Genomic DNA, 23,974 nt, shown 5'->3' on the forward strand with positions numbered 1-23,974 from the left:
AGAGTTGAGCAAACTCAAAAACAAAACTTAAAATATTTAGTTTAACTGTCCAACGCAAATTTTTATCGAAGTTTGTTGCCTTGACATTTTGAGTTCACCCAACTTTTATTTCTTTGCAGTGTACTTAGTTACATTCCACCACTGGTAATTAGCATATAGTTGAATAATATAAATATAATTCAGATCTTGTTATGGTTTAAGGATGTTAGATCATCTCTGCTATACAGTTGAAACCTGAGCAGGATTTTTAAAGATGTGGGACACATCATCTTGAATTGTCTGAGGTCATCCACAGCCACTGTAAGGCCAGTGACATTATGAATACCCCAGTGGCATCTAATGGGTTTGTCACCCCTCTCTGCATCTGCTTTCCTCTTGTTCCTCCCCCCTCTCTCCATGCCTAATGTCTTATTTGACTTATAGTCGCTCTGACTGACTGCCAGCCTCTGTCCCGCCCTGCTCAGCCAACAAAGTTTACACACTCGGACACCTATTTATGCCTCCTCCGTGCTCATTTAATGGAGGCTGAAATTGTGTGGAGGAGCAGATACAAAGTGTGGCACATGAAGAATGCATTCTTAATTTTGTGGCCCTGTTGTTACACACTCGAACAAGACTCATGATTGATGATGGTGCTTTGTCTTCTCGGCTCAGCAGGTGTTGCTGTGTGTACGGTACAAAGACAAGGAGAACACACACACACACACACACACACACACACACACACACACACACACACACACACACACGCACACACGTGCGCGCACACACACAGACGGAGTCATTTAAAGCCTTACTGGTCTTTGCATCTCCTCTTACAGTGTGTGTTTCACATCTTGGGTGTGGAATTGAATTACCTTAAATAAAACTTTATGCTACAAAAGCCTACAATTGTATTACGTTTGCACATCACACTGTTTGCTGTATTGCTTTAAGCTGCAGGGGAAATTCATTCATGCTTTCATGTCCAGACAGGCAAAAATGTTGGATACCAAATCACAACTCCCCCTCAGAGACAATGAATTTGGGAACTGGCTTTGTTGATTCACATAATGCAATTCTGCACAGCTCAGAAGCCGGAGGCGTACACACATAAGCACAAATTCTTCTGAGATTTTATCGCAGCCAACACTTTTATATTTTCAAAAAATAATCTCAATGGAATCGGACATTGGTGCAAAATGACAGATAAGAGAACAAACTCTGGCTGTTTCTGGTTGTTGGAGATATGACAAGCAGAGCTGTCATAGTAAAAGATAAAGTCTTTTCTGGTCAATTTTATTTTTTGTTGTATTGTGCTGAATCAGAATGACTGCAAATCAGAAACCTCACTGGGGTCAGAACTGTAGGTTACCCTAATCAATAAAGGCCAACTCCATCTGTGTTCCTTTGTGGGCATCCAAAAGGAAACACCCACTCAGCCAAGGCAAAAAGCAGTCTCCTGGTTTAGCACAGTAAGGTAATCAATAAGGTAAATAATAATGTGAACACTATAACTAGCTTGGACGTTGAACCCTGAACATTAGCTTTTTAGAAATAAATACTGATGTGGGCGCCATGCTAGTTGGAATCCGGTAACGCTTTATATTAAGGTCCTTGTAATAAACATTAATTAACAAGTAATAAGGCCCTTGTAAGTCCTTACAAGATGCTTATTAACATTATTGTGTGTTTATAAGCTTATATAAGTGTTAATAATGGCATTACAAACACCCATGACCCACCCATTAGGCCACACTTAGGCCACACTTAACTGATATTGATTTTTGTTGGTGGTCCTTTCTTTAGGTTTCTTAAATTTGTTTAGTTCTGGCCCCTGTCCTCGGTAGACATATGTTCTTTGGCCAAAATGCGAATGTTTAAATTTGAATACGTAGGGAAGACAACTGGGAAGCTACAGAATGATACAAAAACCTAGCCTGGCTAACACCAGACTAATCACAAATGAGATTAGTCTGGAAACCAGCCGTTCATTTCTCCGTAGAGGAGGCGTGGTTTACGATCCTCCGGAGCCGTTTATTGGGCGCTTAGAATGTCTATCAAAGCGTCTGTAGGTAGCTCTTAGCCAATCAGATCAGTTATACCAGATGACGTATGTAGATCTCTACTTTGAGGCTAAAATGCTCAATTCTGCTTCTGCAACGTTTTTCTGCAGCATGTTCACATTCAGCCTCACACATCCACTGATTTTATGGGCAATAAACAAGCTGCTGCGGGTCTCTGGGGGCTCCGCTGTCCCCCGGCTCGTAGCGAGATCACCGGCGTTACGGTAGCGGCGCTAGTAGCAGGGCTAGTAGCGGCGCTATTAGCGGGGCTAGTACTGGCGCTAGTTGGTAGATTAGTAGATTCGACTTTTCCCAAATCCTGTCGGAAGCCAGGCTAAAACATCCTTTTTCGTGGTGAAACAGGAGTCTGCTGCAGCCATGTTGGATCCGTAATAAAACTACAAAACTACAAGCTTCCGTCTGTCGAGTAGTACGCGTCATCGTCTTGCCGTCCCTCCCCGCTCTGTGACTGGATCCTAAAACAGGGCTAAGAAACGGCCCTGGTTGCCAGACTGCCTGGAGGTTCGAAATGAAATTCGAGCACGCAAGGCAGTATGGGTATACCCAGGCTAACAAAAACCTAGAAAAAACAAAAAATAATGGGCCGGAAACTTAAATAGCTACACAGCCTGATCATCAGTGACCTAACATTGAGTCTAACAATGGTACCATAATATACAAATAATGAACTTCCTTACTCAGACAGCCTTTAAAGTTGGATTATTCTTTAAAATGGCTTGGTCATCATATAATTAATAACTAATCTTTTGTGCTGCATGTAAATTACACTCAGTATAGGATTTCTGACGGTGATTGGTTGCAGGTTATTATTCAGGCTGTTACATTTATATTCCATCACCGCGGCTCTGTTGAACATGACGAGAATGGAAGGTCGTTTATGTGACTACACATTATAACACAAACTGACTTTGTCTTAATGACATTAGTGTTTGTAATGTAAAATGGTTTATGCTATGTTATAGGCAGTTTATCTGCTGCTCTCCTCTTTATCCTCTGTCACATATCAGGGTTGACTCTACTCATGTTCATGTGACAGCTGAACACGTCGTATCTCATGCTTTGTTTGATTCTGACATGACAAACATTGTTTTCCAGTGATAGTGAGACGTTGTGAGTACAACAAAGAGCAGTTGTAGCAGTTTTTGCAGCTTGTTAAAATCACAGGATTAAACTTTGGCCTCATGGTGAAAAAATAACTTTTGCTGAAGATTTGTTCAATCGTTCAGATCAGAGCAAAAAATTAATAAAAAATAGAGTAATGAGAGAAAACAAATATAACCTAACTGATCTGGCTGATTTTTGATACCAATACCAATACTGATACCAAACCGATTAACCCTATCAGGCAAAGAACTATATTTGGTAACTTCAGGTAATATTTCGAGAGAAAAAGTTGCAAATTTACTAGATTAAAGTCGCAGATTTATGAGATTTAAAGTGGTGAATCTGTGAGAAAAAAGTTGCTTTTCCCCACTTTTTTCTCTTAAATCTGCAACTTTTTTCGTCCAGATTTGCCACTTTAAATCTCTTTCTCTGTGGATTGTGCATATATTTTGCATCGGTATAGCTGTACTCAGAAGGCTACTGTCTTAAAGAAGAACTTAAATAAAAATATTTCCCATTGTTATTCACTATACATATAATGTATTCAAATATTGTCAACAACAAAAAATGAACACTCTGTTGCTTTTAACAGCCCCCCCTCCTCCTTTTTAGCATGATTGTACACATTTTTGTGTTTTTAATGTTTGTTTGTTTCTTAGTGTTTTTTATATGAGCCTGTCAAAAACGAATTTCTGTCACTCGTGACAGACAATAAAGTTCTATCTATCTATCTATCTATCTATCTATCTATCTATCTATCTATCTATCTATCTATCTATCTATCTATCTATCTATCTATCTATCTATCTCTCTCTCTCTCTCTCTCTCTATCTATCTATCTATCTATCTATCTATCTATCTATCTATCTATCTATCTATCTATCTATCTATCTATCTATCTATCTATCTATAATTTGAAAATGAGTATTAAGGAAATAAAATACTTAATAAATAGCTAAATAAACATCATTATCGGCTAACTGCTGACCATTTAATAAAGTATATATAAAAATAAAATAAATAGCTGAATAGCACTGTGTGTTAAGTATCATTAATTGCTGACCTTTGAAATAAAGAATAAACAGAACTTAAATAAATAGCTTAACACCAGTATATGTTCAACCTGAGTCAACAGCTGACAATTTATATAAAGAATAAATACAATTTAAATAAATAGCTTAATAAACATCACATGTAGAGGCTAAGTCCACTGACCACACTGACCAGTTAAATAAAAGAAAAAATAATGGATACAGGAAATAATATATATATATATATATATAAAACTAACAAAGTAAGGCCTAAATGTATGTGTATGGAGTGTGTGTGCTCTTTTCTTTATTTGTCTAGATAACAACACCGTGTCTCAGATGGTCTTTAAAGTGAAAGATGAGGGCGAGGATGGAGTGAAAGGAGACTTCACGGCTGGTTTAGTGTTTACATCCTCCCCTCTTACAGTGTTCTCTTGTTATCTTCTACTCCTTTTCCAAAACCCAGACTCCTTTGTCTCCTCCCTCCACTTTAATACATAAAGAATTACCTTATCTTCCCTTCAGACGTCACAAGACACATTATCTCCGTCTCACTCTGTCTCTGGCGCTCACTCTCTTTCGTCTCTTATTAGAATAAGAAATCCCACACCCATCTGCCCTCTCTATAATCACTTGTCCAGACAGGTTCGATGGTTCAATAAGATTATTGACAAGACTCTGCTGGAGAACAAGAGGATAGTCAATGAGAAAATGTGTCAAAACCCAGAGTCTGAAGCTTAAATCATGCAATCTGCTGTCTCTCTCTCTCTCTATCTCTCTTTCTCCATCACTCTTTCTGTCCCTTTCTCTCCAGATACTTCTGATTGATGCCCTGGGATGTAATTATTGAACAGCAAATCCCACTCCAATTTATGGCATTAGGGACATAAAACGGCCACTTGAATTACTCCCCAGGCCAGAAACTACAACTGAATTAGGGAAAGGAGAGCAAATCTGATGAGGCTGTCTGAAAATACTCCATCATCCAACGAGAATATTAAAGGCATATATCTGAGTGGCAGTCGCTGAGAATAAAACACTTTAATGTATATGCCGTTTTGCCGAAAATGCACTAAAGTGAATGTGAAAGTTGCTGCTTTGATGAAAAGTTTTACTGGGAAATATGAGCAAAGAAAGACAGTGTCTTTGGTGGATGTTTGACATTTGAACAGCAGCGAGATGTAAACTCGGGCAGGTTTTCAATGTGTGCTGAGACCTGCAGCTTTCCAGAGAGATTTAAAAACTGCATACACCCTGTTCTTTCTAAACTAAACACTTTTGTCATGCTGCCAGAGATTACGGGGTCAGTTCTGGGTTAGGGCAGTAGCCACCGTGGTATTGTGACTCGTGAAGTACTGAATATGCTACAGTAACATGTGAGGTTGATAGAGAAAGGAGAGAAAAAATACATTGCAAAAAAGCCAACTTGTATTTTTTGGCCTAAAACAGTGATTTAAGTTGGTAAAACTTGGAAATATAAATTATTGACATTTAGGGCAATAATGTAAGTTAGCACAACAAAGGAAGCCAGTTGTCTGCTCAAAAACAAGTTGGTGAGTTGTTGTTACTTATATCTTTAAGTTGGGGTTCACAACGGGACAATAGTTCTGCTAACTCTTATTTCTTTGTTGTGAAATGCGGGAAGTCATTAGCGAAAGCTAGCGGCTAACTGATGCTAGCGGCGCTGCTTGCTACAGCTACAAGAGTAGCCATTAGCGTATCAATGCTAACTCAAAATTGTTGTCGCAACATTAGCTGACATTTCATAGCGGTGTTACAATCGTGCCAATTCAGCACATTGCAGAAGTTAGCAGAAGTAAGGATTAAAAGTTATTACAATGTAAGATTGTAAGTTAGTACAAGTTACAGTTGAGTTGACAAAAATCTGAATTCAGAGTTGAGCAAACTCAAAAACAAAACTTAAAATATTTAGTTTAATTGTACAACTGAAAATTTTATCGAAGTTTGTTGCCTTGAAATTTTGAGTTCACCCAACTTTTCTTTTTTTGCAGTGTACATGAACCCACTACAGAAGGGTTACATGAAAAAGCCATGACTACACTGTAAACAATTGTCTTGTACATTAACAGTAAAATACTGGCAGCAGGGTTGCCAGCATTCTACTGTTAATTTTAAAGTTCCCTTACTGTTATCTACTTTACACTATGGTACTGTGATAAAACCACATACTGAATTAGTAAAATCCTGCATTTCATTTATTTTTACAGTAGACTAAAACACAGTATAGTGCTGAAGCTAGTTGCAATATTGTTGCAGTCATTTTTTGTAAATAGAGCATATTACTGTCTGAAAGCCAATTACTACGAATTAAGCGCTGTCTTCACTGTAACCTCAGTAATTTTAATAAACCTTATACTGAATGAGTTAGTTAAGTAAAATACAGCCATTAAAAATGTGTACAAGAAGAGACAGTTAGCCGTTAGCATCAGTTAGCCGCTAGCATCAGTTAGCCGCTAGCTTTCGCTAATGACCGAATTTCACAACAAAGAAATAAGAGTTACAGTAACAACAACTCACAAACTTGTTTTTGAGCAGACAACTGGCTTCCTTTGTTGTGCTAACTTACATTATTGCCCTAAATGTCAATAATTTATATTTCCAAGTTTTACCAAGTTTTAAATCACTGTTTTAGGCAAAAAATACAAGTTGGCTTTTTTTGCAGTGTGCAACTGGAGAGTGTAGTGTACAAGAATAGACTTAGAAAATATCACATATATCATATATTTTATGGGAAACGGCAAGCTACCTACAAATATTGCCCAGAATGCATTGTTTTCTACTTTTTTTAATGGAAAACAGTATGTAACTGTCACAATTTGGCTGTTTTCTTACAGCATTCTGTTACAGTGTAGAGAGAGAATAGTCCTAGTCAAGGTGAGACCATAGATTTATCCAGGCAAATACCATGACTGTGTTTTGTCCTTCTCAGTCCATTTGAAGAGACCAGCATTTGTTTTGATTTATTTATAAAGGGATTCTCCAAAAAGTGCCCTCATGATTGACATCACTTATTGGCTGAAGAGTTGGAACACATAACAGCGTTCACAGAACTAGAGCGCTGCAGGCTACTAGAACTAAAATTGATATGGCTAAGACAGCTTTAACAGCTTTATTTTCATGTTATGCCTCATACATATTATTAATTTCACAACAAGATATCCAACCTTAACGACAGAATAGGTCCTTTGTCAACACCACCCATAATGACACAGCTGCATCTCAATAAATTAGAATATGATGAAAAGTCCTTTTCCACTAGTTCAAATCAAACAGCTACAACCAAGTAATGAGTGCATATAAATGACATACTTTTAAGAGGCCAACATTTCCATATTAAACATACTTTTTAAAATTGGTCTTTTGTTATATTCAATTTTTTTTTTGAGACACTGAATTTTAGGTCTTCATTAAATGTAAGCCATAATCATTATAATGAGAATAAATTGAATAAATTAAAACATATGAAACGTTTCATTCTGTGTGTAGTGGATCTATATAATGTGTTATTTCCACCTTTTGAATTGAATTACTGACATAAATAAACTTTTTTTAATATTTTATATTCGAATTTATTGAGATGCACCTGTATGAGTGTTTGTCATCATTATACATAACATACATTTCATGGTTGTAAAACAGGTGGCAGTTTCGTTGAATTTGGGGTACAAAATCACTGACCATGGTTTAGGGCAAAAAACGTCCTGGTAAGGCATTATAAAAGCGTTTAAAACACTGGTCTGCTGCAACTCTCAACTCTTTTAAATCAAGACTGAAGACTTTTCTTGCTACTGTCTTGCACTGTAACTTCTATTCCTTTGATATTTGATATTCTCCAAAAAAAAATGTAATCAGCTCACTTTCAATTTTAAAATGTAATATTTGAATGAACTTTCATATTTTTTTCCTAAATACTTTATCTGCTGGTTTTCAGTCTTAAAATGTTATATTTGAATGTCATTCTATATATGTCTCTTTTAAATGCTTTTAATGTTTTGTGTAAAGCTCTTTGAATTGCTGAATTGTTGAAAGGGGCTATACAAATAAACTCGCCTTGCCTTTAAACAGTAAAGACATGAACATAAATGCCAGAAGTTACATAGTTACATAAAAATGTGATGCACAAAGCATCAAGAAGTTCAGAGGTGTTGAAATCACATTGATTGCTTTTGTTTTCACACGGGACACGAACCCCGATTCAGGAATCTAGTCGAACTCCTGCTTGATTTTAGCTTTTTTTTTTTTTACTGTTTGACTTGCTTAAATTGACTGATTGTATTGTGTTACTTTTTATTGTAATGTATTTTATTGTAGTATTGTAATCCATCACTGATCATGTACATTTTAAACTGTTGATTTATGTTTTATTATTTCACTTTTTGTACACTGTAATAAATTATTCTGTAGTCATTTCATTTTACTTGATATATTTGATAAAATGTATTAAATATAAATGCGTCCTTGATTTTGAGGCAGTTGTTTAAGTAACTTTAATATAAAATGTTTGAGATAGAATCTACTTATTTTGATCACATTAAATATAATCTTTATGTGTATGTAATTCTAAATCATGAGAATTTTGAATAAATCCAACACAATATAATTAGTCCGTTTTTAAATGACAGGCACTTCCTGTTAAGTTGTTATTAACTCAACTTGTAAAGTAGTTAGATTTAATAAATAAAATTGCATGCAATCTGTTGCCTCAATTTTATTGAGTAGATATTGTTATCTTTTTTTACAGTGTACTACTTCCCTCTTGAAAATCTCAGTGGGATTTACCAGATTAAATGAAGGTTTTATATAAAGCTGCCAATAAACACAGCAACTTAACTTTAAGCCAGCAATTCACCAATGTCACACAATGTACAAATCACGCCGTAAGCACATTCTGATCTGTGTTGGAAGGATGTGATGTTCACATAATGACCTGGGACATGTTAGTTTTGGTATTATATATATATATATATATATATATATATATATATATATACACACTACCGGTCAAAAGTTTTAGAACACCCCAATTTTTCAATTTTCTATTGAAATTCAAGCAGTTCAAGTCAAATGAACAGCTTGAAAGGGTACAAAGGTAAGTGGTGAACTGCCAGAGGTAAATAAAAAAAGGTAAGCTTAACCAAAACTGAAAAATAATGTACATTTCAGAATTATACAAGAAGGCCTTTTTCAGGGAACAAGAAATGAGTTAACAACTTAACTCTATGGAGTCTTGGGCTATTTTGTCCATTTTTTAAATTCTTTTCATGTCTTTTTTTGTCATTTTGTGTCTTCTTTTGGGTCATTTTGTGTCTTTTTTTAGTCCTTTAGTTCAACATAAAATGTGATTTTGAATCTTTTTTTTTTTTTCAAAACACTATCATGCTCAATAAAGAATTTTAAATGTTGCAAATGTGCATTAATTTCAGAGTACACTGAGACACAAAAGTTGGTGTGTTCTAAAATTTTTGACCAGTGGTGTATATATATATATATATATTGGTAATATTTTATGTTGATTTTATGATTTTACGTTTTTGTTTTGTTTTTATTTGTATACATGCATATTTTATTTTGTGCGGGCAGTACATTTTACATTTTATTTTATTTATTTTTATCCCATTTTTAATTTATTTTATCTTATTGCATCTTACTGTTCTATTGTTTACTACATCTCTTTGTATTGTGTTATCTATTTATTGTTTGTGCAGCACTTTGGAAACCTTGGAAAACTTGCCACATCAGTAGCCATTTTTAAAAACAGATTAAAAACCTATCTTTTCTCTACAGCATTTGGTTGAATTATGTGCATGTGTGGTTGTGGGAGTGGGTGCACATGTGTGAGTAATTAAGTGTATATGTGGTGAATATGGAATAGCTCGTCTACCTGCACTCTTCAATTAATTTGTAATTGATTTTTGTTTGTTTTTTTGTTGTTGTTTTTTTAACTGTAATTATGTGTATACATTGTGAAGCACATTGAGTCTGCCTTGTACATGAAATGCGCTCTATTAATGAAGTTTAATTTAATTTAATTGAATTGTGTTTGCTAAAATGGTGCTATATAAATAAAGTGGATTGGATTGGTAAACATTGCTACCACTCCTGATTACCTCCAAGAAAGAATACTTTGAGGTAAGCATGCTGTCCAAATGTGATCAAAGACTCTTTACAGCAGGCGGTTAGACCTTTCTGTCTGGGTCTATAAAAAAAGCCACCCCCATTTTGACCCTGATTTCATATCAATATTTCATGCAACCATTTGCATTTCTCAAACAGGGAGGGTTGAGCTTCCCGTCAAAATGTTGCAACTGTACACAGCCTGATGGAAGAACAGTGGCTCCAGAATTATATGGAGAGATTTTACATAAAGAGCAGAGCACTTATACAGTGGAGAGAAACACAGCCACAGCAGGGGATGGAGGAATGACGGAGTGGTTATTATCAGGGGGCTTGAAGCAGAGCTGAAGATAAAGGCCCCTTGCAAAGCATTTAGTTCATAGCGATGTACTGTTTGATAGGAAGGATCAGCTGAGGACAGACAGAAACACATTAAATAGATAGAGGAGGGGCACATGTAGCACTGTTTATCTCTTGCTTTTTTCCTACCAGAATTTTACTCTCTTCCTTTTTAATTCTCTCTCTAATCTACGCACGACACTTTGCTATGCTATTAATATTATTAATGTTATTATTATTATTATATATACTGTTGCTGCCATTACTATTATTACTATATACTGTAATATACTACTATTATTATTATTATACCGGCCTTATTTATTTATTATTATTATTACTATTATTATTATATATCATATTATTTTACTTATTATTACTTTATTTATAGTTTACATTTTATTTTTATATTGTTATCTATTATTACATATTATATTATATGTATATAAGTGTCCTTGTTCTTGTTCTATTCTGTGTTTCTTTCTATTGTTGTTGTTATTTATGCTACCTCAGTATTTTATTCTATTGTATTTTATTGTACTTGAATACCGGACTGCTGTGACAACCGAATTTCCCTTCGGGGATGAATAAAGTAATCTATCTATCTATCTATCTATCTATCTATCTATCTATCTATCTATCTATCTATCTATCTATCTATCTATCTATCTATCTATCTATCTATCTATCTATCTATCTATCTATCTATCTATCTATCTATCTATCTATCTATCTATCTATCTATCTATCTATCTATCTATCTATCTATCTAAAGCGAAGTCTTTCACTCCATCTCTCATGCTCTCCACCTCTCAGACATATTTGTTCTCTTCCTCCATCATCCACTTATTCTATCTCTCCTTTTACACTCCTAACCCAAACTGAGGCTGGTAGAAGAGCAGGATGAATGATGAGTGGACGAGGGAATTTTGGCTCACTCCAGCACAAAGCTGACCAGAGACAGAGACAAACAGCAGGACCATGTGAATTAAAGATGACAGGAGTCCTGCTGCTGCTGCCTGAGCCGGTAGCTGGACAGTGTGGACGGACTTCAGTAGCCAAACACACAAGAGTTGTTTGAAACGCAACAAAGTACAGGGAGAAACACATGAAAGCGGCAGATGGATTTGTTTACTTCTGGAGAGAGCTGCCACCCTATTTACAATAATGACCTAAAATGTCCCTACAACCCAAAATGTCCTCACAAGGGGGTTGAAATGTCAGACACAACCATACAACATACACACTCAAACCTAGAATGCCCTTAGGATGCCCTTACATAATTATTTTAGTAATAATCTAATCTAGTCTAATTTTATTTGTTGTTTTCTTCCATATTTTTTACACTCATTTTTTACATGTTTGAAATAATCGATAAATCACCCATAAATGTCCTCAAATGGCACATAGATCTAAAAACACAACCATACAAACATACACACCTGAGATGTCCTTATAAACCAAACTGTCCTCATAAGGTAGAGGATATTAGAAACAATCACACACAGAGATATAAAGTTTCATAAAACTGCATTTCCTGATACAATCCCTTGTGTGTTTGTGTGTGTATGTGTGTGTGTGTGTGTGTGTGTGCGCTAGTATATGGCATAGCTTGTCTACCTGCACTCTTCAATTAATTTGTGATTGATTTTTTCTAATTTTGTTTGTTTTTGTTTGTTTTCTGTTTTTTTTTTAATTATTATTATATTTTTTAACTGTACTCATGTATATCCATTGTGAAGCACATTGAGTCTGCCTTGTGCATGAAATGCGCTCTATAAATAAAGTTGAATTGAATTGAACTGAATAGTACACATCTATCTTTGTGAGGACCGATGTAAATTTTAGACGATAGGAGTGAGGACATTTTTGAAAAGTGACAACATTTTTCTGGTCCTCGACCTCAGACACACCATCAGTGAGTGTGTGTGTGTGTGTGTGTGTGTGTGTGTGTGTGTGTGTGTGTGTGTGTGTGTGTGTAAATGAGTTTGTTGAGGTACACTGTCCCCCAAAGACAGCTCCATCACTACAACTGTGTTTACCTGAGAGATTTACAAGCATGAAAGCTCAATTTCCTGTCAACATCTCAAATGCAATTTTGAAACTTCACATCAGGAAACACAATCCCTTTGCATTCAGCAACACTTGTGTTGTGCCTCTCTGCTTCTGCAGCCTGAATATTTGCTTGCTGTCTGTATCCTGCTGTACATCTGATCCTTTTGTTGTGAACCTTGTCACTGTTCTCTGTGTACACAAAATAAATCTATTGTAGCACCTGACTGCACAGTGCCTTTTACCTATAGGCCAGGGATGGGCAACTGGAGGCCCGGGGGCCGCATACGGCCCGCACCCTCACTTGAAGTGGCACTCAGTACAACTACATGCATTTGAGCATGAAATCTTAAGTGCAGTGTAAAAATGCACAAAATTACGTCTTGCAATTAATGTTGGTCTGCTGTTCTTGCAATAAAAAAAAAATCAAGTGGTTATTTTTTATTTGCTTCAAACCTTTTGTATTCCTATTTATACTGTTATACATGCATTTGAGCTGATATGTTAAGTTACTGCACTGTAAACATATTTAAAATTGCAGTTTCATCATATCTGGATAAGTGCACGGTCCTATATGTGGCCCTGTGGTAGTGTCCATGGAAAACTGTGGCCCCCTCCAGCATTTAAGTTGCCCATCCCTGCTATAGGCGAATTCTTAAAAATGTATCCTATCATATGCTGTAAAAGGTCCATATCAAAGTTATCACCAAATGAATCAGACCCACGGACTCTGTCCAATCCCATCCATCTGTGTTCCTATGACTGTCACTGACTGCTGGACTCCTCCTGGCAGGGAGCCTCCTTCACTCATCGAGCATTCAGCAACCGGCGCTCTCCTCCGCCTCTCTAAATTCTCCAGTATCACACCCTCCGCCACTCGATTCTTTGGCTGCCTGTGACTGCTCATATCAAAATCAATACAGCTACGCTACTGTTGATGACTTCTCAACAGCTGTTGAACAGGTGTGTTAAGTTCTCTTGCAGCAACCAGTCTCTGCACACATAGCATGCATACACATATGATAAAAAGATAAAAAGACAACAGTTTAGGCGAAAATAGTTTTAAAATAGTTGTTAAGACAGTTTGACCTTTGACCTTTATATTTTTTTAGATAGGCCCAAAACTAGGTCTAAATGAAAGCTAGCATTGTACACTTTACAATGATACCAAACATGCCCTCATAACATATGAGGAAAGATCGTAAAATAAGCACAAAACAGGATATGCCCCCTGCGTTTAGAGGCCTATTTATTGCAGGGGGTGTATAACTTTATGTGCTGATAACTGTCATAAAGCTACCACTTTGGATGGGCTATCATACCAAAATATCATCTATGGACATGTACCTTTTCAAAAAACATTACTAGATTTTGCCACCTTGAGTGGTACCAAAAAGTCAAATTTTGGCCTTTGGCCCATGGACTAATATACCATTTCTAATTTAAAGGCATCTTGGGAGAAGACGTGCGCCCTTTTCCCGATGCAGGGATTAACAGATGGGGAAAAGGTTCTGAAAAGGATAAAATATTCCCTGCAGGTGGTTATACTGCAGTCAGGTTTTAGTTAGAAAGAGACAGAAGACACAAGGGTAAATGTGTGCAAAATTCAGAGAGAGCCATATCGGTTACAGTGGATGAGTTCATTACTATTGTATGTGCATGTGACTGTGTGTGTTTGTGTGCATTCACGTGGCAGCCAGTGCACGTTTGTGCAAATTTGTGCAACAGTGAGTGTGTCTACTGATGTGCACGTTTTGCAAGATACAGTAAGCCCATTTCATTATTCCCCAGTGTTTACTGACAGATACTGGACAGGCCTCACTGAGCAGCTCTGGCTTCATTATCCCACGCTGCTATGGGTAGACACAGATCACAGGACATGCACAGCAACACACACACACACACACACACAGCAGTAGCATCCCACTGGGATATTTAAGAGGGTGTGACGACAGGGAAATTTTTATATTTGAGAATTTTCAAGCCTGACTTTTTGCAGCTTCACAGTGTCTGCCTCGGTCTGAAATGAATAAAACAAGACTAATACATAGGTTTTCTCTGACTCATAAATACTGACATACTGTAGGCGTACAAGGGTGATGAAATTCAACGTTAGTTTCTAGGAAACAAAGTTAGTGTTGGAGATAATGAGCATCCAGTTTATCTGCAGCTCTGTTTCTTCGTGGTGTCTTTGAGCAGGAAAGAAGTGAGAGAAGAGACAGCTGTAATCATTCATGCCACTCATGATGAATCTCACTGACAGTCGCTGGCGGCATCTTACTACACAACTTGGATTTATGGGCCCCATTCAAGTTTAAGTATTATAATTGATTATTTCGTTTGACTTTGGTTCAGGGCCCTGTGCTGCCTGCAGCTACACTTACAACATGCAAACACGCAAGTTCACTCACCCTGTCCTCTTCCTCTCTGAGGTCCGGCATGGTGCTAATACACAAGCTGATGACAGTCACTGCAACCATGATCACCGACAAGCAGGCAAAGATCTTCCCCGGTATGCCAGACTGAGGATTCTCCACCATGTCTCTCAGCCAGTTCATCACCTTTCGGTACCTCGTCTCCTCCACCGGCACCTTCTGCATGGCGTTCCTCTGCCTGCGCTCTTCCTCGCGCCGCTCCAGCTCGTGCACCTCCTCGATGCGCGTGTACATCTTCCTCTTACAGCAGCGCTCCATGTACGCCATCTCCACGCCCCAGTAGGTCAGCTCATCATGCAGGGAGAGGACGCACATCTCCCGCAGGAGACGCAGTTTCCCCGCAGCGAGGAAGTTGAGGATGACCCTGAAGGCGGACGGCGAGCGGTCGAAAAAGAACTCCTTGCGGGCTTCGTCATAGTCGTCGCAGACGCTGGCGATGTCCTCGGGGGACCGGCAGCCACAGAGGCGGCCGAGTCGTGTGAGGGGGAACTGCTCCAGGGTGCTCCAGGGGAGCGTGTAGCGGTTTCCCCCGACGTTGATCACCGCCAGCAGGGCATGGTCGATGGAGCCCAGGTCTTCTGGCCGACGGATGAACTGAGCCCTCTGGTAGTACACACCCTGGAGAGTAAACAACGGAACAATCAATAGATGCAGAGCTGCATCTGAGAACTCTATCAACTTGGTCACTTATTTCAGCTATTCTCAACCTTGGGGTCGGGACCCCAATTGGGGTCGCGAGATGGTTTCTGGGAGTCGTCAAATCATTTTGGAAGTCAGCTCTGTCTCCACTGTGTTAAAGTGTTCATGTGTTAATGTGTTTTAGTCTTTTTGGTCAATTTGTGTCTTTTATTGGTCATTTTTTTTTTTTTTTTGGTCATTTTGTGTCTTTTTTGGTCTTTTTTGGTCATTTTGTGTCTTTTTTTTTCTTTTTTGTCATCTTGTGTCTTTTTTTTGTCATTTTGTGGTCAATTTGTGTGTTTTTTGGTCATTTTGTGTCTTTTTTTGGTCATTTTGTGGTCATTTTGTGTCTTTTTTTGGTCATTTTGTGGTCATTTTGTGTCTTTCTTTTGGTATTTTTTTTTTCTTTTTTGGTCATTTTGTGTCTTTTTTTGTCATTTTGTGTGTTTTTTGGTCATTTTGTGTCTTTTTTTTGGTCATTTTGTGGTCAATTTGTGTCTTTTTGAGCGGGGGTCGTGGACAACATGCATGTTAAATTGGGGGTCGCGACTCAAAAAGGTTGAGAACTACTGACTTATTTGATAATAATTTATCTGCATATTTTCTTTATCATACCTTGATGGTCTCAGTCTCGGGGATCTCTGTGAAGATGCGGTCGAGACTGCTGTCATCGCTGACGGACAGGTTGCTGAAGTCATGGTTGGCGTTGCTGATGATGGGCATGGCAGCATCTGGAAAGCACGCTGCTTCAGACTGGGCAGCTCAGACCAGGTAATAAAGGCAGAAAAGTCTATAGATTGTGCCAAACTCAACTTTTCCCTCTCTGGGCACAGCGGTCCTTTCCGTTTCACAGCCTCCAACACTTCATGCTAAAGCTTGCACATGGGAAAAGCTTTCCTGCCACACCACAGGTCATTGTAGAAAAGCTGAGCATAAAAAGGACTGTAGCTTTCAGTCTTTTTGGCCTCAGACTCCCTCATAACAAGGAGTTCTTTCTCAACGACAGACGAGCTGTGGCTTTGGCTTCCAACCAACAGAAGGAAAACCCAGAAATGAGGGGATGAGGAGTATCAGGAATCCTGTTGTCACATTTGTATGTGCACAAGTTTTGATATTTCCGTCAGAGGTCCACAATAGACTCAGCTGGTGTATCCTGATTGTGCATCAGATCAGTGGGTAATCCAGGTCTGATGTGGGAGTCTGGAAAAGGAAAGCCCCAACAGAGAGAGTGGGTTAGAATTGATCAGTGGATGATAGCTGCAGAGGATGAGCTGGATGAGTCGAGGAGGTGTCCTGGGACTGAGGGATCCTTTGTGTCGCTGCAGCAGGATTAGGGAGGGTCTAGAGATGTGGGGGCATCATGCAGGCACTGAAAGGGAAATGTCAGAACAGAGCTAGGATGGACTTAGATTAAGACAGGTGTCACAACATAGAGAAAGAATGGTGTGTGAGGACAGAAAAGGCTTGGGAAGGGACAGAGACAGCATACCTCAACCAGACTGCAGTGGAGCCTCCACCCTCCTCTTTAAATTCCTTTCAGGCCCCGTTTACACGAGGATGCTTGCGGGTAAAAACGACAAAATATTTTATTGGAAGTGCCTTTCGTTTAGACGGTGACGGCGTTTTGGGGGCTTAAAAACGCAAAAATCTGAAACCACCCTCCAAAGTGGAAAAGTTGAATCCGCTCCTCCGTAGCGTGTCGTCTACACTGACAAGACGCAAAACTCTGATCTGATCTGCTCACGTCACGTATGTGTTTACGTCACATACATGCTCCAGTACAGGAAAATAAAGAAACGTGGGATTATTTCCATGCGTCGGACTTTTCAAGCTGCTCTGGCAGCTCTAATAAACTTACAGGAGTCTTTCCACCAAATGTACAGGATATGTACAGATAGTATTAGTGAACAGAGAAGGATCTGGAATTACCTCCATCACATTCTGGATGCAGCATTTCGTCGGAGGCAAGCCAGACGGCTGTGAACGAGACCTGGGAGATCTAGTGATGGTGGAGAACTTTGTGGAAGGAGTAGCTGATGAAAATGTGTGGCGTGTAAACTTCTGCATGCCCAAAGATGCTCTTATGGCTTTAAGTGATGCCGCCTGGCTGCATACAATCGAATTTCACACACTTTTGCGTCACCGTATGCAGCAGATTTCCTCCCGAAAACGCTCGTCTAAACGAGGAATAAAAAGTGAAGACGCGACGCCACTTTTGCGTCTTCTGTTCAGACCGTCCTCGTGTAAACGTAGCCTCAGTCAGAAACTAGACAGACAGAGCAACACATCAGCTCTGCTGCTATAAATGGCCCTGATGTCAGTGCAGGACTTGACCAGATAGCAGAGGAATTTACACTCACATCAACAGCCAATGAGGACGGCCTGGCTGGTGTTCTTATTATGAGTAGAAAATTCAAGGAATATTAGAAAAGAACATTCAGGGCTGTGGTGTTATTCACACTCAGAGTGAGTTATTGGCTGTTTCAGATGGGCAGCAATCCTAGCAACAGACACTGAAAGACAGGGTCCAAAATGTTTTTCTTGGCAATACAATTACCCTGAAACTTATTGGCACAGTTAGGTGTTACAGTTGCCCAGAATGCTTTGCTGTGTATCAAAGCCTTAAATAGTCGTGGCTGATTTCAAGCTGGGCGCTGTCATCACGGTATCTGTCATTTATTCACTAAATTACAGTTTGTCTACTTTCCTAAAGCAGAGTTACTTAATTGTTAGTCTCTTTAAACAGATGTTTGCTTATGAATGCAGAATCTGTAGACAACGGGACTATATTTTGGTATCAGAAGCTTTCTGGTTTCTGGCGATCGTCCAAGTAGTATTGACCAATCACGTTTGAGCAAGCTTTGGTTGCCTGCAGGTAAAAAGTCTGGGTTTAAAACGAAAGAGGTAGAACACAATGGCGAATCCCAGTGGCTGTCCTTTTATGGTACTTTTGCTGCTTATTATTATTACTATTATAAAAACACATTTGCATTGATATGCAGAGCAACGTTTGTCTCTCAACTTTAACCCTATTCTTGCATCTCAAGTTGCTGATCCATGTGTTTGACCCGGATATCTGTTATCCAGATATCTGCTGGCTACACTAGAAGCCCAGAGGTTAAATAACCTTCGATGCTCTCTGAGATTTGTCAATTTTATACATGCACACAAGCTGCCAGCAGATAGAGAGGTCAGAAAGACTGGCAGCAGGAAAAAACATGTCTATCAGCATTTTCTCACAGCAGACTTTTTTGACAGTCATATCAGGAAAACCATTATCCATCATTAACGTTATCAATTACACTTGTGCCATTGGAGCGATGACAGATCTAATCATTTACAGTGTCAATGTGATTGAATTATCAATTTGGCTTCCAAATATTACGAAAACAAGAAATTAAGTAAAACAATTATTCTGCAACTTTTGGTTTGGTGATGATGTTTTTTGTTGTGTTATAAATCCAATGCACCCGTCTCAGGGCACTTTAACCCATTTTTGCTGACTTGCTGACTGTAAAATGTTGAATATAGTTACCCAAAAAGTTGTGTGTATGTTTAGAAGTTTTCAGTGAGTTGTGGCAGTCCACTTCAACATATTTGATCGAATTTAGTTTGGTAGAGTTCGTTTTTATTATATATTTGAATATTTTTAAGTAGGTTGGCAGTGCACTATGAAGTAGTTGTTGTTCTTATTTATTTGTTATTCATTTTATTTATTATATATATTATTTTTAATTCTCAAGAAACAATGAGTAATTGTGTTATGATTGTGATCTGGATAATGGCCAAAAATATTCTTAATTTTGATTTTTGCCATCATCAAGCATGCTTGCATATTTTTTTTATGTCTTGATTTATAGATTTTGCACATTTTCCCAGGGACATAGGGGTACTTTCTCCCAGTCTGACACCCTTTGGAGATAAGAGCCACACTGCAGAGGCAGTGGGTGAGAACAGTTTTCGTCCTGAGTGCTATGGTGGCAAATGATGAAAGAGTTCGTCTCAGGTTGAAACAGCTGGAATCATCCTCATTGTTCTGTTGCTTCTTATATCCAGCTACTAACAATAAAGCTGACTTACGTTTGGGTGGCTGCCCTGCACTTTTCTCCTGCCAGCCTTTGTTGTGAATATAAGGCTCTAATAGATTTTCTGCACATGCCACTGCACATTTAGCTAAACCACAATCTCTCAGAGCAATTCCTGACTTGTAAACCCATTTCTAAAGCCACAATAGGTACAACATATAACACATGCAACACTCATCTGTCACTGTGATGAGTCCTGACTCACAGTCCCGGCGTCCTGTACCACTAATGCAGATCATCATTCTTACAGGCCATATATTGCTCACTGCAGCCTTTCTGAAATATTATCATAATTATTGAGATGATTCTGCTCGGTGTCTATCTACTCTACCCACAGGCTTACTGAATGTGTGACTGGACAGTTTGAAGCACTGGACCGCACCAACATGCGTCACTTATTCAGATCCAGCAGGATACGATCCTGTACTGGAGGAACCAATAAATCACTTCTGTCACAATGCTGGTGTTTCATTTCCACCTCACAGGGGGAAGAGAGCATGATAAACTATTTATTAATCGATTTGTATTCCCCGTGGATGTGGCTGTTTTTTCTTGGTGGATTTAATTGAGGGTGTTTTTAGCTGCACAATGCACACTGGTGTTATGAGCTCGACCTCCTTCGCTTCTCAGCTGGACACCAATGGCAGGCAGGAGAGGAAGAGTAGCAGAGGAAGGGCTTTAATTACATGTCAAGGTTAAGATAACTTTACTGAAAACATATACCAAATACTATATTAATGAACTTAACCAACTTTATAAGTTATATTATGCAAATCTGGGCATGAACAGAAGTAATTTTAATAACTTTCTTACTTTTTTTCCTGCTTATATCAGCATGTTTTTCTTTATAATGGGGGTCATACTGTAGTCAGCTTTCAGTCAGTTTAGGAGCTTATCTTATATTCAGAGGGAAGGCAACAGTGACTGCATTTGCAGGGAGCTGCTGGAGACAGCGTCTCATATGGATTGGGTTGCTTTAAACATCGGACAACTCTCTCTCTCTCAACTTGCAAAAGCGCACGCACACGCACACGCACGCACGCACACACACACACACACACACACACACACACACAGTACCACACAACTGTTTTGCGCCCTTATCAAGCTGAGACCTTTAATTAAGCTTGGTCTCATTATCAAATCATGTTTTGATGATTTTGTGGAGATACAAACAAATAATTAGACGCCTGAAGTCAAAGTCAAATGTTTTGAGGGCAATATTACATCTCTTTATATGCTGCAATTTATTGGAAAATAATAAGAAAAAAAGAAAAACACCTATAAAATAAAATATATATATATTTAACGTGCATCCTTATCATTATGTTGACGTGATGAAAAGGCACCAGCATTCCTCATGTGAAGTATTCCGTCAGCGTTACAACTTCAGACTCATATTCTGCTACAAACACAGCCCCCGCAGGTTTTAGTATAACTTATGAAGCTTACCATCCTGAGCCCCGCTCTCATCTCCAGACGGCCAAGTCCGCTCCGTGTGAAATCCCTTTGCCGTCTTGCAGTCCCTCCGATCATTCAATACCAAATCAGGGTGTCATCGATCATTCCCAACCGCCACATGTCATAATAATAGAAGGAATGCCTCTCCGGCGTCCGCATCATCCGAGGCGGTGGAAGGCGCGCAGAGAGTGTGAACATGCCAGAGATGGAAGCTGGTGAAGGTTTGGTGCGCTGGAAGTGTCCCGTTACAGCTCGGTTAGTGCTGCAGGAGGAGGAGGAGGAGGAGGAGGAGCAGGGGAGGGGAGGGGGGGGGGGGGGGTTCGGAGCCGAGAGACTCCGGATAACCAAGTTCAAGTTTGCGTAAAGGTGACGCAATAATGTCCAGGAGCATGTGAGATCTCGGTTAGAGAAAGATGAAATGTTACCACAACTGTAGGGGGAGTGTGGCTCTCAGTGTTCGCTCGCCCCCCACCTCCTTCTCCCCCCTCCTCCCCAATATGAAATTCAAGGACACCGAGGAGATGCTCTCAACCATGTTTCCTGCCCTCATCGCTTCACGCGCAACAGGGGGCGCGGTTACCTCCCGGATCAGCGCCACTAAAGGTGAATCTGCTGCGAGACAGAAACTCAGAGTCAAAATATCACAAACAGTTTGACTCTGATATAACAACACTGTCATAACACCAGAACCACGAAAACGATGCAGAAAAATAGTGAAATCGTGTCATTAAAGAAAAATTTCGGTAACATTTTATATTAAGGTCCTTGTAATAACCATTAATTAATATATAAGCTTATATAAGTGTTAATAATGGCATTATAAACACCCATGACCCACCCATTATGTCTTTGCCATGCCTTTATTAATCTTATTTTGTTTACTTATTGATATTAAAATATTTGATTTCACTATTTTTCTGCATATATATATATATATATATATATATATATATATATATATATATATATATATATATATATAATATATGCTTTTTGCAACTACCGGATCTAAAGCGAGAACAATGCCTTATTACTTGATTATTACTGGTTATTAAGGACCTTATTATAAAGCGTTACCCAACACTGTCATAACACCAGAACCACGAAAAAGATGCAGAAAAATAGTGAAATCGTGTCATTAAAAAAAATTTTCGGTAACGCTTTATATTAAGGTCCTTGTAATAACCATTAATTAACAAGTAATAAGGCCCTTGTAAGTCCTTACAAGATGCGTATTAACATTATTGTGTGTTTATAAGCTTATATAAGTGTTAATAATGGCATTATAAACACCCATGACCCACCGATTATGTCTTTGCCATGCATTTATTAATCTTATTTTGTTTACTTATTGATATTAAAATATACTTTATTGCTCATCTATTATAAGTTAACTATAAGTTAACTATGCTTTTTGCAACTACCGGATCTAAAGCGAGAATAATGCCTTATTACTTGTTAATTAATGGTTATTAAGGACCTTATTATAAAGTGTTACCCAACACTGTCATAACACCAGAACCACGAAAACGATGCAGAAAAAAAGTGTCATTAAAGAAAAATGTCTATACAGGAAAGATCTGTCATCTGGTCATTATGTCAGTGTGGAAAAAAACTAATTTGTTCGATAAACTGTGATGATAGGTACATTGTTCTTTTTAACTGTGCTAAACTAAACTAAAAACTGAAATTGTTTTTGTCTCTGGATGAGGCACAAAGACTTAGTTAACTGTTCACATATGAAACATTTATATTGTTAATATAACATTCATTTTGAATTTAATTGATCTTGTTTAGTTTTTATTTATTTTTGTACACAATTATTATCACTATTATTTTTACTTTTCTCTATTAATCTGTAGGCTACTCATTTATTTGCCCGTGCTGTTGCAACTATTGCATTTCTTCTTCAGATCAATAGTCTTATCTCATCCTACTTTCCTACTTATCTTTGAGAAAACATGAGAGACCAGGATGGGGAACCCTTTGAAGGGATATAAAGGCAGCAGTTATTTTCATAATACAGTTTATCTGGAAATGTCCCACATACATGTTAAAATATGTTTAAAAGTACGGAAGTAGCTTTAATGTTGGTATCGCTTATGGAACCTCACAGGAATCTGTGAAATAGCCACGGAATGACTCAAATTTCTGTGAAACTGACACGGATTTCGCTACAATGCAATTTTTTCCTATTGGTTTGTTCCAAGTCATGTGACTTTCAAAGTCCCGGTGGTCAGAACAAAAAACATGGCGGACAGTTCTCTCATTTTTAGTGAAAAAATTGTTTTGACTTAGTTTCTGCATAAAAATTGATTTTTATTACATTTCTAGAGAGAAATATATGTTTTATTTTCTAAATATTCACTCAGTGAATGTACATAATCACTTTGTATGTTGGAATAGCCACGGGATATGACTGTCATTAACTTGCATTGTAACGAAATCCGTGTCAGTTTCACGGGAAATTTGAGTGATTCCGTGGCTATTCCACGGATTTTGAGTTAAGCGAATCCGTGGCTATTTCACAGATTCCTGTGAGACCATGTTGAGCTTATGTATTACTGGCAAGCAGCCATCTCCCCGCC

At 38.3% G+C, this 23,974-nt stretch overlaps 1 protein-coding gene across 2 annotated transcripts in view; it reads right to left on the bottom strand.

Moving 5' to 3' along the window:
• The window catches only part of kcng4a (potassium voltage-gated channel, subfamily G, member 4a), a 44,827-nt gene extending 23,177 nt beyond the window's left edge, over positions 1-21,650 (bottom strand). The window contains exons 1-3 of one of the 2 annotated variants that reach the window (XM_059334275.1): positions 21,378-21,650; positions 16,456-17,040; positions 15,139-15,780 (exon numbers count right to left, since the gene is read on the bottom strand). In XM_059334275.1, the coding sequence (XP_059190258.1) occupies positions 15,139-15,780; positions 16,456-16,563 (750 nt within the window). In that variant the 5' untranslated portion in view covers positions 16,564-17,040; positions 21,378-21,650. Of the gene's footprint in view, positions 1-15,138; positions 15,781-16,455; positions 17,210-21,377 lie in introns of both variants that reach the window. The other variant, XM_059334274.1, reaches the window with a different exon arrangement.
• Between the last annotated feature and the right edge of the window lie 2,324 nt (positions 21,651-23,974).

The sequence above is a fragment of the Centropristis striata genome, chromosome 6 (assembly GCF_030273125.1).
Source record: "Centropristis striata isolate RG_2023a ecotype Rhode Island chromosome 6, C.striata_1.0, whole genome shotgun sequence".
Classification (NCBI taxonomy): domain Eukaryota; kingdom Metazoa; phylum Chordata; class Actinopteri; order Perciformes; family Serranidae; genus Centropristis; species Centropristis striata.